The 19,750-nt window shown below is 40.8% G+C and overlaps 1 protein-coding gene across 1 annotated transcript in view; it reads left to right on the top strand.

Moving 5' to 3' along the window:
• LLGL1 (LLGL scribble cell polarity complex component 1) overlaps nucleotides 1-19,750 on the top strand; it is a 668,031-nt gene that overhangs the window by 564,644 nt on the left and 83,637 nt on the right. Inside the window, exons 13-14 of the mRNA XM_044088928.1 lie at nucleotides 6,293-6,387; nucleotides 9,676-9,799. Of these exons, the coding sequence (XP_043944863.1) occupies nucleotides 6,293-6,387; nucleotides 9,676-9,799 (219 nt within the window). The remainder of the gene's footprint in view (nucleotides 1-6,292; nucleotides 6,388-9,675; nucleotides 9,800-19,750) is intronic.

Genomic DNA, 19,750 nt, shown 5'->3' with positions numbered 1-19,750 from the left:
ATCCCCTTTGAATGACACCAAAACTTTAGCCAATTGTTAAAATCGATCATTTTTTCTTTCTACTGTGGCATCATTCTTGGTGAGGGTAAGATGCTGCTCAAGGTCAGGGTCATACCAGCCTGGGCTACATGATCAGAGAGCTCCTCTATGTCTCTCTTCATGTAGTCCAGGGAGGTACGTCTCAGGTCATTCACACCAGCATGTACAATGACTGAGTCATATTTGTATTTGCTTTGGAGTGACCTGAGTGCTTGCGTTATGTGGCGGATCCTAGGACCCGACAGGCAGCTCACCGTGACCTTCTCTTTATTCAGTCTGGTGAGCGGGACGTCAGTGTGTCTGACAATAGAGTCACCTATTACAAGAGTATCAGGTGTGTTATTCAGCCTTAAGGGCTGTGGCTGCTTGGCACACTGACTTTGTGGGCTATGTGTTGTGCTTGTTTTGTTTTGAGGTAGCGTTTGCTTGGATGTCTGCTTTGGTGGTCTCTGTTGCTTAGGTAGATTTTTATTTGGAGCCTCCGAGTATGTTTTTGTGTATTTATGTGTTTGGTTCGCTGATGTGGTGGGACTATGTGATACTGGAATTGTGTTGTGTGAGGTTACCTTCTCCTCCTGACTGGTTACACCAGTTTTGAGATGAGAGATCTCAGCCTCCAGTTTGGCTAAATAGTTGCATCTCTCACATATATTTGAACCTGTTTGGAGGAGGAGAGGGTTGTCCGTTTACATGAGACAGTTGTAACATTGCCTCAAAATTCCCAGATTCACCAGCTGGACTGGAGAGGAAACCATTGACTGACCTTTGGACATGCTAAAGTAATATAGGGAAACTGAATTTAAGACGGACCAATAGAGGACAGGGTAATCGTCGAGAGTATGAGTAAGTAGTGCTTATGGTTTAATAGTGCTAACTTGTAGGATTACTTAATTGGACCAGTGAAGGGCCTTAGAATGAGAATATGGTGTTTAAATTGTGAGATAGAGCAGTTCTAAGGGAAAAAGTGAAGAGCAGACTTTGTGGAGCCAGGAATAGTTTAAACCCAATTAGGCGGCGCTGCCCGCTGTTGCGCTATGCACAAAAACACGCAAAACATCGCAAAAGAGGGTTTTAAGAGAGGAAGATGAGGGAGTTTGGAATTGACCCAAAATGGCCAATAAAACTACAGTTTCAAGTCAGTAACCACTCCCACAGGGGCAGGCAGGCTGCTCAATGTTTTTCACTGCCACTGATCAACAGAGACTTCCCTTTAGCCTAAGCAAAAAATGGCCTCCAAGAAACTTACAAACAATTCAAGAACAGCAAGCCTGTAACTGAACTTTTTTAAATCTCAGAAAAGTGGGAAAAAAGCAAGATTTTTTTTGTTTTTTTCAGAGATAGCAGAGGTTCACAAGAATCAAAAAGTTATAACAGTGCAGTAAATGACCCCGTGCTAGGCCAAAGACAGATAAAAATGCAAGTTTTGAGAAAAAAACGATTTTAAAAATAAGTGCAAACAGGAAATTCAGTAAACAGCTCTAGGTTGTGCTCTAAATACAGTTACTAATGCAGAAATCAAGTTTAACAAGCCAGAAAATGCTCAAAATAGGCTGCTATGCAGACAAACTTAGCAAATAGAGGAAAAATACTTAAAATCTCAAAAGTGGCTCCTTTCTTCTCTCAGCGTTTTCTCTTGGTGGGTGCTTCACCAACAGCCAACAAGCCTGAAAAGACGCCAAAACCACAAGGCAACCAGGTTTTAAGAGAGGAAGATGAAGGAGTTTGGAATTGACCCAAAATGGCCAAAAAAACTACAGTTTCAAGTCAGTAACCACTCCCACAGGGGCAGGCAGGCTGCTCAATGTTTTTACAAACAATTCAAGAACAGCAAGCCTGTAACTTGTGGTGGCAAATATTAGGTCCCTAGATCATGTAGCTCAGAGGGATTGGGATTTCTTCAGGTGCAGCATGTCCAACAGCTCTGGGTTTAACATAACTTTATACATTAGGCAGAGATGTCCTCGGAGTAGGCGATATGCTACACAGTAAAGCTGGAGTTTTTTGAGACTGTCAGAGTAGGGCATCTGTTTGAGGCCCATAATCCTCTTTGTGAGCTACTTCTGTGGCTTTTCCAGCTGCTGCAGATGTCTTGTCAGGTACATTCCAAAAGGGGCGTTGTACTCTATAATGGGTCTAATGAGTGCCGAGTAGAGGGGAACCAATGAGTGCCGAGTAGAGGGGAACCAATGACCTCTTTCCTGGATGAGAACCCTTTTGTGATGGTGTGCCACATAGAAGGATTTTCTGACTACTGTGGCGATGTGATTATCAAAGGAGAGACTACTGTCCACCTGGGTCCTAAGGTCTCATCACACATTTGGCGTTAAGTAAACTGCCATTTATGTGGTAGTTCATGGGTACAGAGCTTTTAACAAAAGGGGATGACAATGCACTTTTTGGCGTTGAGCTTGAGGCCATGCCCCTGACACCAGGCATCTGTCTCAGTGAGGACCTTCTGTAGGATGTCTACATCATTTGAGGACTCTACCGTGGCTCCTAGTTTGCAGTCATCTGTGAACTTCATTAGCCAGAGTCGTCCTGTGTTAGTCTGTACTTGAGAGAAGTAAGATACCAAACAGGAGAGGTCCCAGGACAGAACCCTGTGGTACTCCACTTGTCACTGGTTTGAAGTCAGATTTGGAGTCTGCATCTTTTACAGTGTGGGTTCTGTCAGTGAGCCAGTTGGCAACCCATCTTGTGATGTAGGGATTTATACCTAGTTTAGTGAGTTTAGCTATAATTCCAGAATGGGGGATGGTGTTGAAAGCGAGGTCAAGATGGGCTGTATGAACCACTTTACCCTCCTCTACGGCTTTGGTGACTGCCTCAAAGAAGTCTATCCAGTTCAGAAGGCATGATCTGCCTTTCACAAACCCAAACTGGGTGGGGTCCAGAGTTTGGAGGTTACCAATGTCTTTGTTTACGAGTTCCTTGATACGTTCCATGGCCTTGCAGACCAGGCTCCACTTTTATTTTCCTACTATGTGATTCTGAGTATGTCATTTGATCAGTCACTGCTCCCGGCTCACTCCTTAAAAGGGGCAGTTGTATCCTTTGGGCATTTGGGATCAATAAATGAATGAAATTAAAAATTTGGGAGATGAGCCCCAATGTGCAGAGTCCTTTTTGATTTTTCACAAAAGCAGGGTCACTTTGCATATTTAACCCAACCTTCATGCCTGAGGTGGTTGCAGAGCTACCTCTGAATCGAGAAATTTATCTTCCTGTTTTCTTCCAAAACCTTTTTATCCCTTCAGTGTGCATAAACTGCTAGGATTCTATTTGTACTGAACTAAAGAAATATGAAAAATCCATTTGATTGTCTCCTTGCAGGAAACGGGGCGGAAAAACCTGTTGATAAACAGAACTTTGTATAATGGCTTTGGCTTGTTCACAGTATTTGCTTTTCCTTCTGCTTCTCTTTTTATAAAAACAATTCCTGAGACATGCGATGTCACAGCTCATTCCATTAGTGGTACTGCAGCTACCTCAGCTTTCCTTAGTGAGTTAGTACCCAATCCATTCTGAAAGTGGAGACCTAGCCTGTTGTCCACACCTTTTCCAAGCATCACAGTTTACTTTTTTCATCCATAGCGAGGACAGATTTTGCTACTACTTCCTCCAGGGTATTCTGTCCAAGTAACTTGGTCAAAACCATCTACCCCTTGTCCCTGTGCTCTACAAGTCTTTCCATTAGTGATGGCTGCAACAATAAACGTAATGTGGTTGTGTTAGGACCTTGACATAATTGTAGATGTTTCAGGTATAGTCACTGTTAGTCCATGGTTCCTCCCACCATCCCCTCTGCTTTCCTAAATGGGCATGCTGTTCTGGGGGAATGCTCTTTCACCTTACTTTCCCTCTTCCTGTGTCTCTGTTTGTGGAGTCCAGAGAGGCAGATTAATTGCTTATAGGTGTTTCATTGTCCCCAGGGATGTTTTCTATAGCCTGATTTGCCACAGCTAGGTATAAACTCTTTATTAAAATAACAAACGTACGTGCTTTCGCAATCACTCTGACCACTTCCTCAGACAGCATTGAATACCCTAATAACCCTTTATATATGCATAGTAACCAATCAGACATTGATAGCAATTAAGGCACCTAAGATCTCCCTCCCTCATTTTGAATTAAAATGCCGTGGGAGCAATACATACTAACCACAAATATATTATCGAAAACTCATTAAAAACTTTTAAAAACAAGACATTTATACACACATTTTTTACACACATTTACATTCATTTAAAATACAAAAATACAACTGTATAGTTAATATCTAAGGGCTGTAGCTTTAAGAAATGGTTTGAGTGACACTGCTTCATTTGTACCTGGTAATGTGTCTGCATTAAACCTGATGATCTATCTTTGCTCAGCTGCTTCGGTCCTATTCTTCACATCACCCCCTCTTATCCCTTCTGTAATGACCTGTAAAACAGAATTTAAAAGTATGGTCCCTACCTTGTGCTTCAACATGCTTGGCCAATGCTCTGTTCTCTTTTTTATTAATTATATCTCTATCATGTTCCAATACGTGCTCCTTCAACATTCTGCTGGTCTTCCCTATGTAAAAAACCATGCACTTCTGACAAAAACTAAAACTGCATTCTTAGTTCGACAGTCAGCATAACATTTTGCTTGAATTACTATCTGACTGTACAGATGTAGAAGGTTGTAAGGAGTGTATAAATTTACAAGCTGCACAATTTCTGCATGTATAGGTTTCCAACCTAGAAGATTCAATGGGCCGCCGAGAGTTGTTTGAGACATCTTTTGTTTTTAAAAGGAAAACAGAGGGGTGTCTTCCAACACATCTTTAAGCTCATCCACTGCTGTCAAGATATTCCAGTTCTTTTTAAACACCTCACAAAAAACATTGTCACTTGCAAATGACATTGGAAATCTAAGTTTCCTATTGTCTATTGTAGTCTTGTTGTAAAATGAAGCATTGTCACTCAAACCATTTCTTGTGTGAGGGGGGTTGGTGTGTTTCATCAGATTATCTCTGATAGAATCTAAATCCTTCTTGTGCGGGATGCTACTGTAAAGGGTCACAATATCATGGTGCACTGACCTATGAAAGGTGTGCTTTTGTGGATCGCATTAAAGGAGTTCCCAGGAGTCCTTAAGATAGAACTGGGAACTTTGTACTAGTAGGTTAAGAAAGAAATCTAGAAGTGCTACGATATACTCAGTTTTCATTTTTTTTTTTAGATGCTGTAGTCTGTCTAAAGGGGGGGGGGGTCAATTTTTTTTTGTGCATTTTGGGAATCCCAAACATTCTCCCAATAAGAGGAGTATTTACTGACACAAAATCAACTTCCAGTTCTGTGATAAGTCCCTTAATTCATAAATCGTATCTATTTCTAAGAAATTTTGATGACGGTTTCTGGGGAGCTACTCTAATTATCTGTGTTGGCTAGGGCTTCCATTTTTCTGACATAGGTGCTTGTGTCCATAAGGACTATCCCTGCACCTTTGTCTGCCTTCATAATCTTGATATGTGAGTTGTTTTTTAAGCCGCTGAAGGTACACACAGATACACGCACACAGACACACACACACACACACACACACACACACACACACACACACACACACACACACACACAGAGTAAAAAGCAAACTACTCCCATTTTTCTGTGAAACCATCACAATTGCATTTAGCTTCAAAAGCAGTACAGAGCAGGGAGAGTCAGTTATGGGGAGAACACAGACTTGTATAACATCACTTGGTATCATTCTGGATCTTCAGGTTCAGCAGGGTCCCTTGTTGTACATTATCACCAAAAACTGTGCTGCATGTTGGCCAGAGGTGCTACTAAGACTGATGCATTTTTCGCTAAAAAGACTTTAGTTAGCTAGCTTTAAATTAAATCTGAAAGATGTATAAGTTGGCTTTTTTTAATTTGTGTATATAGTAGATGCAGCTAGTGTCTTTTTTTTTTTTTTTTTTATCTTCACTAGTTTGTTTTAGAGGGTCCTTTTAAAAGTCAGTCAGCATAGCAGCCTCTTACTGAATTGCTATGACACTTTGGTTTTCCTGGTTTATAATGTGCCTTTTGTTTAAAAACAAGTAAAATGTGGAAAATTTGAACTAATCGCCGTGACACAGTTGTGGGCAGTTGATGTGTTTGCCTTAATGATTGTTATGTAAAGCATTTTTCCTAAATTGTTTTAAGGAATTTATGCGGCTTTGTTAATCGGCTGTTTTGTCATTTCTGAAGTAATTGATATGTTTTTATTTTTTCAGTAACAGCATCACTGGATCCCCAAAACTGAATCAGGTCAATGGGACTTACAAATTGAAGAGTCCTGAAGGTAACTGTTTAATAGCAGATGGACAAGGTAAGGATGTTGCATGAACATCTCTTTAAATTATAATTAACGTTGATAAGCATAAACTTGAGGTCCAGCATTGTTTTTTTAGGGATAACACAAAGAATAGTTGCAAAATCACCAGCAGTAGATGAGTGAAAATGAAAGTAAATAAAATGCAGAAAGTGCACAAAGTAGATGCTTTGCACTCACCAGCCCAGCTCTAGATCACTTGTGGCATGTTCTTTCCTTGAGCATTGCTCCCCTACTACAAAGCTTGCTCCCCCCGCTGATATAGAGTAGGAACACAGTACCTACTGCTAAAGAGTAAAAAAAAAAAAAAAAAAAGTTTGGTGCCTTGAAAAAAAAGGTGTTGACAGTAAGGAAGGCTCCAGTTGGTGCATGGATGCATGGGAAGAGAACTCCCAGTGAGCTGCAGAAAGTTGGTTATACTGAGCAGACCAGGTGACCCTTAATCTACTTGCAGTTGCAATAATTGCACGTCTACAGGAGTGATGACAATAGGGGTTGCTCAGGATATAGGCAGCTGAAATGGTTCAGGCAGGGGTCTGTACTGAGAAGCATAGAGTAGGCTGAAATATGCATACTGTGGAGGCGAAGTAAAGGGAAGAAAGTAAGTAAGGATCCAGTGCCTTCAAAAAAAAAAAAAAAAGAAAAAAATCAAGCCATTTATAAAATGTTTCAAAAAGTGGTGAGAGAATGCAGGGACATTATTTTTTAAGTAAGGGACCTTTCCAGGCAGAATAAAGATGTAATCTCCCAAAGACGGAGTTGTATGTCTTTTCTGGGATATAATTTGCAATTAAACATATATGTGTATGTGTCTCTGTAATGAATTAAGCGTATTATCAGAGAATGAGTGAGCCTTCCGCGGTGGTGCAGCGGTAGCGTTGTTGCCTCAGCAAGAGGTTCTCCCGTTTGATTTTCTGCTGGAATGCGGGGAGTGCCTTCTGTGTGGAGTTTGCATGTCCTCCCCGCGGTTGGGTGGGTGTTCGAAAGACATGCGTAAATGGGCGTCCCTTCGTTGAAGGTTGAACGTCGAGCTGGCACCTCGGCGTTAGTGGAAATCTACTGACAATCATTAGTGGACCAGACTTCCGCTGTGGCGACCCCTAACCGGAAAGAGCCGAAAGACAACAACAGCATCAGAGAATGAGTGAATGTTTCTTCTGACTTGTAATTACATGCTATAACATTTTTGTTGCAGAGTTAAACAGCATTTGTAATAAACTAATTATGGGCGAGACAAACAGGAATGTTTGTTTTCCTAGTAGAGGGAGATTTATTAGTCTTTGTATCCTGACCATTTCCCTTCCTCGTAGATCAGCTGTTGGAAGATTTAAAGTAGAGTATTTACTGAACTGGGTGCTACAGTGGTGCAGTAGTTAGAATTGCTGCCTCATTGCTCTTGGTTCTTCCATTTAGCTCTTCCTTGGGTACCTTCTTTATGGAGTATGCATGCCCTTCCAGTTTGTGTGGGTGTAAGTTTTCTCAGTGATTTGGTTTCCTCACGCATCTTGGACACGCTCTTTATTTAAACTGATGATGCTGTAAATTGCTCATAGGTGTGCATATGCTGTGTTGGGATACTACTTGCTGTGAAGTGGCATTTTGTCCAGAACAGATTCTGTGTTGCATCTAATGGTCACTGAAATAGCCTGCAGGTTACTTTTGTTACCCGAATTTTATAGTGATTTTTGGAAAGGGAGTATCTGTTAAACAGGCCAGCAAAAAAGTATTGTCTATTCATAGTAAATCTTCAGTTGTAGGTAGCATCTGAACTTGCTTTGAGAGGTTCTTTGCAGACTCTAACAGTTGGGCTGTCGTCTTGAGCTATCTTTCTCTCTCTCACTGCTTAATTTTTCATTAAGTGCTTGTACTTGGCATATGCTAATTATGCCTGAGGTTAAGCAATCCTAATAAACAGTCAAACTGCAATTGACCAACACAACTAAGACCCCAGCTGTAACATCAGTGAATGATGCCTTTTGCTGCGGTTGAAACTGGGCAGAGGCCACACATCCTGCCACCACCTGTAACTCTACCTGTCCTATCCCCTTTCCCCGCCCTCTCTGCCCACATCCATGCCCATTTTGTGACTTAATTTTTATTTGAGGGGAAAGTGGGATTTTTCCCTTAATGTATCACAGTAACAATGCGTTTCTTTTGAAAAGTCTGAATTTTAACAAATACCTGTATTCTGTTTTGTTAAACAGAATGCTGGAGTTTGTGCAGAGAACTTTCCAGTGAGAGGCTAATTCACAGTTTTGGGGATCCAGTGATGCTGTTACTGAAAAAATAAAAACATATCAATTACTTCAGAAATGACAAAACAGCCGATTAACAAAGCTGCATAAATTCCTTAAAACAATTTAGGAAAAATGCTTTTCCAGGCTACCAGGCAATCTTTCTGATTTCTGGATAGTCCAGATAAAATCCGGATAAGTGACATGACTAGTGAATGAGGAGCCCAGAAAAAAAATACCGTATGTTGACAAAAGTTTACATCCTGCTTAAAGCTTGAAATTATACAGGGAATAATGAGTGATGTAGTCAGGGCATCGGGCACAGATTAAAATGAGAGGACAATGTAATTGTTTTAGCTGAAAATCTTAGAGGAGATGCATATGCTAGAGTAAATGCTATATACTTGCACAAAGTGAATCTTTGGTTGCTAAAAATCAGTTTCATTCATTAGTATATTTATATGTTAATGTGTACCCTGGGTGGAATGTTTTCTAGTAAGTATTCCTTCTGTTGTATTCAAGCACAAATGCTACTTTACAACTTTTCGGATGTCTGCACTGGCTAACTTGCCCCCCTCTCCACGTTGAAATATTTGTTTCTGAACAACACTATAGATGCACATTTATTATGTAGCCATCAGAGCAAGAAAGACAGTATAGCATTTGTATAAAAATAAAACTGAATACAGGAAGGCAGATGGAAATCTGCTTTACTTGAAGTCTTGGAAATCAGATGTTTCAGCAAATCCATCAGGGTTAATGTGACATCTGAGACCTTGGAGAGCATGTGCGCTACATATTTTTAATCCTATTTAATTGGTATGTTTTGATAATAACCTTTGACATTAATGTTTGCTTTTGCAGTTGATATTAACTGGATGTATTTTGATTTGTTTGGGGTTTACTCCAATTTTAAGCATAAATGACATGTTCTTTGGTTTTGTTTGCTTTGGTGGCCTTTTTCTTTATTTGCAGAGAATAGTTGGTAAAACCAAGTGTAATGAGATGCTGCTTTCTTAAAGATTAATACAGTTTTTCATTTTTCTTTCAGGAGTAATTGATGAATTTCAAGCCTCATTTTCCCCTGTGGGGCTTGACTCTCCCAACAGCAGTGGTGATATCATGCTAGATGCTTCTGGTGACATAACAGTGGAAGATGTTAAGGATTACTTAGTGTAAGTTTATGTATGTATTAGGCTTAACACTCTGGGAGGTTTGAATAAAATGTGCTAAATTCATGTTAATTTTTTTTCACTTACTGCAGTGTTGATTTCAACTGTTCAAAGTGAGTCAGGGTTGTGTACTGTAGTGATCTACTGGAAGTGTCCTTGATATCCCTGCATCAGTTTAATTTACATCTAGGTTGTTCAAAAGCAGTGTATCTAAAAGAAATGAGCTTTCATGGGTAAGGGTATGATGCCAGTGTTCTGAGATAAGCAGGCACTAACCAATGCCAGAACAAGATGACTGCTTTCTCATCAGCTCAATCCCTCCTGGTTGTGAAGCTGTGCTAAAATGGTTTACGACCTATTTTGATGATTAAAATATTGCTATGATGACCTTTATTATTATTATTATTATTATTTCAGAATGATTAACCATCCCTGTTCCAACAGCTGGCAGTGACTGCAGCTTTTTTCAATTTTAAGCAAAATTATTTCATTTTAAGAGCTGGAGATGGCTGAGGGCTTAAGGGATGAGATACACAACTGAATCTGGAAATTAAGTGACAAGTATGGTGACAGAGTGAAACTTGAGCATATTATGCTTACACGAGAAGAGTAATTGGCTAGGCATAGAAGTCCTTAAGAAATAAGATTAGAAATGTAGTTTTTATTTGGGTAAAAAATGGCATGGTTTGTAAAGAGAGGAATGCGACTTTATGGGACATATTGCAAACCTTTTTGGGAATGTGTGGCAAATCCATGAACCAAATTAAATTTGTTATTTGCAGAGTAAAAACTTTTCAGGGTTTTCATTTTTTGCCCGTTCTTGGATGTTTTTGCTACCTGGAAGCACCCAGACATTGTTTTACTGCCTTTAAAAAGGTGTATAGCCTTTATAAACCCCCCTGACTTTGTAACCACCCTAAAGCCAATTTCCATTTGATTTCTTCAGTCCAAAATTGGGTAAGTAGGTGGATGAATTTTGTCCTTGCTTCCCCTGAAGAGGGATGAAAAGCTATGAAGAGATTTGGTCATGTTTTTTGTGTGCGTTAATTTAGTCCGCTAGTGGTCTCACCTCTCCCACTTTCCAGTTCCTTAATTATGGACAAGGCATCGAAATAGTTTGCATGATTTTTGTCCCTGTCCTTTATGACCAAGTCTCATGCATTTCCCACTTATGTGTTGGAGGATTCCATACAGAGCCAAGACAAGCAGTCTGAAGGGAGGCTGTCATTCAAGCAGCAGTATGGGGGCAGTTTGTTCTCCTACTGGCTTCCTAATAGTGATGGTATTTATTATGGCCCAACTTCCTGATGGTGAAGTGAGTACTTGTTGCTGCAAGGACCACCTATGCTGTCAGTTGGTGCATGTATGCTTTTCCACATGCAACAAGAGCTAATGTCGCTGGCTTTGGATAGTCATAATCCTGTCTTCCCTCTATTGACCTAATTGAGCTCTGGTCTCCTGGGATGTAGGCAGGGTTTTATCCCTTTATGCTACTGGCACAAACTAGGCTTTGGAATAGGTTTTGGTACTGTCAGATTCTGGGGAACAAGTCCATGGGGAAAACTTTGACTTTCTTCTGTAGTATTACATATTTTCATCTGTATATTTCACTGCTGATGCAGTGACTCAAGGTAGAAGTTGTTCTGCACTAGAGGACATCACTAAAGTTCTTGGAGAAAAAAAATCCATCAAGGAATGCTGATGCTCAAATTCTGGAATGTGTCCTCTTCTGTGAGCCATCCAGGGGAGAAGAAAACTTCCTCGCTGAGAAGATCACCTAAGCATTAGGCAGTATTGCCCCCTCTGGGTTTCTTTGATTCGTCTCAAAAAGTGGTCTTTGGACAAGGAACCCAAATGTTCTTGGACTACTAGCTAGAACTTTCCAGTGAGAGGCTAATTCACTAGATTGGCCCCAACTGGATGCGATTGCAAACAACTACTTTTCACTTGACTAATCTGCATTAATGGCTTCACTAGCAGATCTTATGGAGTTATAAGAGCTATTGTGACAGTCCTCTCTCACTCTAAGGAGCCATGTTCCAGCCTCAGAAAGAAGTAGGTGGTTCTTTCATGCCTCTTGCTAAAAGCATTTGGGGGTGTGTCTGTGTGTGCGGTGGGGGTGGGGGTAGTGACTTCAACATACACTTCTATTAACTTGGATTCTGAATAGTCACACCTTCAGATCCTGATATTTTCACGCCTCAGGGGTTTGGATAGTGTTGATGGATAAGATGATGAATGCCTGTTTAGAATATTGTTTAGGGGAGCTACAAAGGAGATGCCCGCAGTTTGTCTTAATTCTGCTTTCTGTCCAGAACAAAGTGCTAGCTTTTGTACCGTCTTTCATGCCATTACCGTAGTTTGGTGCAGTCATAGAGAGATGGGTCTGATCTTCTCATAACTGAATATTTGGATGGTAGTTCAGCCAGAGTTGAATATCAGAGGCTCTGTTGCTCTGTGTGATGTTATGAGGTAGTGCCGTCTGTGCCAGGAAGAGTAGGGCAGTATATGTGTACATATTCCAGCATAGCTAGCTGGAGTTTTGTAAAGAATTTTATTTGACTATCACAATGGGTTGGACAGATGTTTAAAAATATATTTGTAAAGTTACTTGTGTTAAAATGCATCACCAGTAGGTCCTGCTGGACAGAAAGAATGTATGCATGTATATTGGGTTGTATTTGTTGTAAACATCGTATGTGTGTTTGAGAACCCTGGGAGGGTGAAAAAAATGAAATTGTTATAGCTTTCAGATCCTGCCACAGATTTTGCCAAAGGTTTGTGTGTGTATTGTACCAGAATCAGGTGACCAGATGTGATGGCATTCTCTAACCCACATCTGGTTTCTTTGGAACCCTTGCCAGCAGCACTTTAGAATCTGACCGGAAAGATTTCTGACAGGATGTATATTTCACACATCCACACAAAGACACACATAGTCTGGCTTTTGCTGTGGTAAGATATGTGGCACACATCAGCTTACCTTGCTTTAGTAAGTGGTCAGGGATCAGTAATTCTTTAGTCAGGGACATTAGTGAGAATAGTTTAGTATTGTTTTCTTCATCTGTGCGAAACTATCCAACTGTATTTTTTATATCTCTGTGGTTGGAACTGTTTATTGTATTCAGGATTCTCATGTTTTCTATTTTATTATTTATCATTAAATATTTTAACACCTTTCATTGTGGCTGGTCCTTTAGAGAATACTTTCAGCATCTTGAGTGTGACACTGTGGCCGCTTCTGAAAGCCTTGCTGCTTTGGTCACACCCTACTATTTGTATTAGTATTAATTTTACAGCGTAATTGGGTACTCTTTGTAAAAGGCTTAGGGTAGCTGACTGGTGGCAGCATGATTACCTCAGAGTCTGGGCAGAAGGGACACAACTAGTAAATCTGTGCTAGCTTTTCCCAGGTGTGTGTACTCAAATGTCCAAGTGTATGTGTCGGCTAATGTGAACAGGGACACAGAGCTCTAAAGGAAGTTTGTGTGGGCCTGGAGAGAGTCCGGCCCCAGGTCTGGAGCGTGCTCCCTGTGTTCTCTTAAGGGTAATTGTGCTTGGTGCAGGGAGCTGCATCTGAAAATACTGTGTGAATCCATCTTTGCCGTTAGTGACTGTCCCTCACCGGAGGCAGTGATGAGGATTGAGTCTCCTTGATTGCTAGCCTGTCACAACCTGTACCACGGCTGCAGTTCTTTTTGGTGGTGGTGGTGGTGGGGCAAGTGTCTGTAATTAGAGAGAAGTCATCTCTGCCCCTCATGTAGAGAATTTCCTTCATTGGGTGCTTATCTCTTCTTAAGGAGATACCCCAATAGATCCTGACTTTGGTCTGCTGGGTAGGCTAGCAGACTGGGGTAGCTGTTGACACCTTGCTCCCCCTATTGGGACTGATGGCGGACATTATTTTTACCAGCCTATTGTTATGTATACCCATAAGGGTGCTCCAGATTGTGCATATTTTTATAGGTTGCAGTGTCTTCTTCCATAGATTTGTTACTTTATCACCTGTTTCTTAAGTAGTAGACATGCCACGCAAGCCTGAGATGGCATTTCCCCTTTCCCCACATAACTTCATCATAGAAATTGATGAGTGATACTAGTTTATCCCAAAGTGGGGGGTGGAGTCTTTCAGTCATGTTCCAGAGGAACTTGAATGTCTTTAGAGGGTGCTTCACGTTGAACTTCTGGAGGAGATGACAGTTCATTTCATCTTGTGGGCTTTGAAGGGTAGTTCAGAAATGATTCTGAGGGCTGTGCTGAGGTATGAGATTTTTTGGGGGGGGGGGGGGGGTAAACTTGCCTGATGTTGGTCATTCATTTTTATTTTGTTTATTTGTATAACCATATGTAGATTTGGAGAATAGCATAGACTGGAGAATGGTCTATGGTTAGAAAGTCAAGCCAGTGGCCTAGTATTGGAATAGGAAGGGAGGGGGGGGTGCCTTTTTATTTATTTTATTACTTTATATTTGTAACCAGGTAGATGAGCTTTCAGTCACAATCCATGTCAAAAGGCAGTAACACTTACAATTGAAGAATTTGTCATTATAATACACGTCAAATGTTTGGTTACTGTAAGGTTTCACAGTAAATCAAATTTCACACTTTGTCAACGGTAATACTGTTAAAGCTGCAAAGCTGAAACTTGTTTTGACAATTGTAGTATAACCATTAAGTGAGTGAAGAACCATTAAATCATAATCAAAGAAGCAAGTGCAATTATATATATTGTGTTAACTCAAGTTACTTTGTATAATGAAGGTAGTTGTTAGACCCCATCCTTCAGTGGTAGCATTCCAGCTTGTAGGGGCAAGTTTTGAAAAATATCTTTCTGTTCTTCATAGATTTAATTCAGTTCTACTTGAGAAGATGTCGTACTAATTGGAGTTAAGTGTGTGTTATTTCATAGTGGAATGCCACAGTAGTTGTGTAGCTGTTAAAAGGCCAGGGAATTTAGTGGGGAGATAGCTATAGCCATACTTGGTGGCTAGTTTGCTTTAAATGTAGCTAGGCAGTAGTGTCTTCCACTATTGGGTAAATCATATAGTTCTTTTGCAGTAACTTGTGATAAAGCAGTGTTTTTGAGATGGGTTTAAAGAAGTAATTGGTAATTCATGTGTCTGGGAATAAGTACATTTATCTCAGTATCATTCATGACTTTAAGTATGAAAACTTGTAAGAGACATTAAGTTTGTTGAAAACATTGCCAATTGTGTGCTAGGTTGAGTTTTTAGTCTAGCAAAACTTCAGGGTACTTCTGAACATTGGCCATGCAAAGTAGATTGCACAGAGGATGCTTGATAAAAGTTTTTGTGCCGTACCAAGTCTTTATGGTGCCGTACCAAGTCTTTATGGTGGGCCCAACAGCATTACATTTGCTTTAGAACAGTTGGTAAGTTGTTTGATAGTTCCAAATGAGACTGAAGTCTCTGAAGGTTTGCTTCCAGTGTTAATTTAAAAAATGCAGTTAAGATCTTCGGGGAACACCACATTTAAATGAAGTCCATCATAGCAGGGTTAGATGTGAACTGTAAAGACCCTGTTGTATGTGTCAGAGAATCCTCACTAGGAAAGCTTTTTGATACGAATGTTATTGTCCACTATGTCAAAGGTTCATTTAAGTCAATGAAAAGTGCACATGTAAGTGTACTTTTTTTTCCATAGGTTCATAGGATGTTACTAGGCTAACAGCCCTAGAGTATGTACAAGCCTAGCCATGTTGATCCCAAGTATCCCCATTTGTTTTTCTTGGGTAGTTTGCAGAACGTATTTATAATCAGAGTGGGTCTGTGATCGACACAGGCTACCCCCCCTTTCCATCCAGTTATCTAGGTTACGTTTGAATAGGATCATTGAGGAGCTCCATTTTACATAAATAGAAAGTCTATTCCAGGGAAGCGGCAGTCTCTGGAAGATGCATCTCTCTCTCCATCATGTTCTGTTAGTGTCACAAGCCAGGTTGAGAGCCATACAGTGAGTGACTGTTGTGCCATTTGACTTGTGGATGTGCAGTACTTCTATTAGGGCAGGGTTGGAGATTGCCCTATAGGCCAGGCACAAGTTACCTCTCAGCAGCCTATAAGATAGTGACAGGGCTTTCAGCCTGTCTGTGCAGGTCATGATTTGGAATCCCTGGGTTTTCTTAGTGAGAAGCCTCTGAGGTCTCTCCAGCTGCTGCAGGTATCTGATGAGGTACATTATACTCTATTACAAGTCTGATGAGGCTAGAGTACAGTGGAGTTGTAAAATCCCTTGACCTGGATGCTATGCCCTTGCTTGTGAGGCATGCTACATAGAAGGCTTTCCTTACCATTCCAAATTTTTAAAGCTATGGGTGACCTATTTCTACTTGGAAAAAATGAGGTAAAGTCCGAAGATAGTTACTGGCAAGGTGTAAATGACCACATGGCCCAATTGCCTTATATTGCCTATGGTTCTGTGATTCTAAAGATGGCTGTTATAATGATGAATTTGGAACAGAAGTTATGTTTTTGGAGTGTGACACATTATGTAATTTTGGGTAGAGAATGTTTTCTGGTATTTTAGCTCATGAGCAACTGTTGGACAGTAATCTGTTGCAAATGCAGGAGACTAGGACCTTGAGCAGTGGCCATATTGTGGCATGTTCAAAACTAAATGGCACAATACCAGTGGTAGGCTGTGTTAGGAAATACTAAGCTGCCCATTTTTAAGAACATAAGATGAAGTGTGTGAACAAAAGGATTAAAGCTCATTTTTTCCAAGGTATTTTGAGCATTTTTATGTTTAACCTATTTAAAATGGAAAGATGAATTAATAGATTTCTTGTATAGAAGGGTACTGGAAATGGGGGAATTGCCAGTTTTGATATTTGGAGAAGATGAGATTAAATTTGTAATGGAATTTTACAGTATGTTTGCGTTTTTGTCAGCTGTTGATTTAGGTAAGATTTTTAAGAAATGACTGTAGGTTCCAAAACTGTTTGGGTTGGTTGAAATGGAATGCTTATTTTTGGATGCCCCATATATGGATTTTAAGCAGTGGCATTTTTAAATGCAACTACATTAGCAGGGTCCTGCTTTTAGGCTTTCTTTGGTTTGTCACCTTTTCAGCTTTTCTTTGACATTTGTCTGCCCCCCCCATCATGGAATATCTTGAAAGTCTGAAACTGGGCCATTGAGAGGGACACGTTCTTCATACTAATTCACAAAAGGAATTGATAATGTCGCAGATTCCCAAGTCACCATTCAGATTCTCTTCAGGAAATGGATTTCAAGCTGATCTACCAACACAGGATCATTGTGGACTGAGCTTTTAACCACAGTCATGGCAGAAGGGATGCACCTGTGGGTAGGCAAGTTCTTTTTGTTCTCCTAACAGATTCTCAAAAAACACTTGTAGAGAAAAGGAAGACTGTGATGAAATGAGCTACTGCCAGCCCAGCTATCTGGAATTTTGTAAATTGTCATCTGTGAATATCAGGATGATTCATATAAGATCCTTTTGTTACAGATGTATTAGAACTGTATGTCATGTGTATTTCAAACTGCTGGTACACAAGTGTGTTGAAAAGGTATTTTCTAAGTGTATTTAAAATGCATCCACAGCATGCTGTACTGGAGTGAAGAGAAATGTACATGCACTACTGTAACTGTTTAAATGTATATATTTTAACAGGAAGTTTTCAGTCCAGCAAACTTCAGGCAAATAACTGAGATTAAATTACTTTATAGGCTAGGCTAGAGACGGAGTCTGTGCTGAAAAGCTTTCTGTATTGTCTTTAGGGTGAAATAATTACTAGTCTTGAAATATGGAGGAATACAATTGTTTTATGACTTCCAGCATCTGCCAAAGATTTGAAGTCTTTGTATTTTCACAGGTAGATGCTAAATACTGGCAGCTTCCAGCAGTGGGGGTTTCACCTGGGGTAGAGTCATATGACAAGAAATTATATCATCCCAGCAGTAATATTTGTGAGATATTAATTTGAGAATTCTCTTGAGACAGCGTTCTGTATTCTGTCTTGAGCCTAACAAGAACCATTCACCACACATCTGCCTTGCTCTAATGAAGTAAGTTTCAAGGTTATAGTAACTCTTTAGATGCAGTCAGGAATATAGTAAAGCTTAGTTTAGATTTTTGTTTATTTGAGGCTGTCCTGCAATGTTTTAAATATTTCCTGTAGTTTTGAACTCTCACTGTGAATATATATTTTGTATTGCTTGTTCCTCTATTATTTATTAAATATATTTAAACCTTTCAATGTGAAGTTGTTAAATCTCTCCGTTTATTCTCACTGATGGGTTCAGAGCCGATCCTCTGCTCCAACACGGCCAATAGCAAAGCTCAAGGTTTGCCAGTAGCTCGAAACCAAGCCCCTTATTCCAGAATGCACTGCTGGAATTACCTCAGATCTAATTTGCCATGGCAAGAGAGATCTCAGTGATCCGGCTAGCTCAGACCATTTGTGAAAAAAATAGCAAGTTTTTGATAGAAATCTTTTTTTTCTCTTAGATATTGTTCTTGTATATAGTTTGGGTATTAGTGTTAAAATTATAATAACAGAATTAGTAGTTTGGGATAGTTAGTGCCCTGTTGGCTTAGTCGTTTTGTGTGGGCCTTTTAGCCCTATTTAGAGTTGATCACTATTTTCTTCTAGTCAGATTTTTCTCAGTGGGCCTGTTTAGCCCTGTATTTGTAAGTTATAGTTTAACTGTCATAGATAGTGCCCGGTGTGGGCTTAGTTGCTTTCCTTTGTTAGTGGGGTCTTTACAAAGAAAGGAAAGACTTCACCCTACTAATTTTCAGTATACTGTTTTTTGTATTGTACTGTTTAGAGTATGTCGGATGACAAGGAAAAGTCCCATCCCAAATCAGGATTCAAGAAATGCCCAGATTGTGGTCAGGAAATGTCCGTCACTGACAGATGCATTCAATGTGTTTACTGTCTAGGGGCTAAACACCTCCAAGACGCTTTGCAGCATTTGACATTCCTTTTCTTGAAGAGTCCTCTTGGAGAGAAGGAGGAAGCTAATTGACAGGGGATTACTGCAGCATTCCTTTTCTGAGGTGTTGAGTAGCCAGGAAGGTGCTAGCATTTCTTCAGATCCCAAAAGTTGCAAAAAAGGCAAGAACTTCAGAGGGTACAGGGTCATCGGTTCCACAGACCTCAGAACCAAGTGTCCCTTTGATTCAGAGCCAGCTCCCAGTCTTTGAGCCGGTGTCTGAGGTTCCCTCTTCTCCTCTGCTCCAGTCAGCACCTTCGGTGCATTCATCTAAGTCTTCAGTCAGCCTTTCGGATTTGGACATGGATCGGCTAGTGCAGAAGCTTTTACAGGCACCAGGACTTTCCAAATTGTTGTCAGCTCGACCATTTCGTTAGTGGCGAAGACCATTGAACTGGATTTGTCTACTCCTCCAAGCCGTAGTGGACCCTCTGAGCCGAAGGAACCCGAACCTATGATTGCCGAACCTTTGGAGCCGACACCCGCACCGGTGTTATCGGCTCCATCTACTCGGATGTCCTCTGCGCCGACTGAGGACTCTTAAGAGCCGGCGCTCTCCCATCGGGTCCAGGGAAGATAGTCAGACTGATTTGTCAGTGCCGACTCTTCCTCTCTGGGCTTTGGCTCAGATGAGCTCAGCTCCTACCTCGGGCTTGGAGCCCATGGTTTTGGTGCGGGAGGATTAGACTGTCTTTTCGGGTCAGTCTACCCCTTCTCGTTAGAGCCATGGTGCCTTCGATGCTATGAGGAGAGTCCTGTCTCCCAAGACGTCAGCATAGGTTCGGCCTTCCCTCTCCCCTCAAGCTCCTATGTCTGCTTCTTCGTCTACCGGTCCCCCTAAGCGTAGAGACCCTGAGCCTCAAGTATCCCCACAGGGCGTCCCCTGCTCTTCTTAGACCTCCCCAGATCCCCCCACTGAGGTGGTGCCCAGGAAGGGACTGTGCAAGAGGAGGCACTTAGACTCCCCACA

The sequence above is a fragment of the Protopterus annectens genome, chromosome 12.part0 (genome assembly GCF_019279795.1).
Source record: "Protopterus annectens isolate FY-2018-M chromosome 12.part0, PAN1.0, whole genome shotgun sequence".
Taxonomy (NCBI): domain Eukaryota; kingdom Metazoa; phylum Chordata; order Ceratodontiformes; family Protopteridae; genus Protopterus; species Protopterus annectens.
Note: the sequence above shows the minus strand (reverse complement) of the source record. Positions and strands in the feature narration are given on the sequence as shown.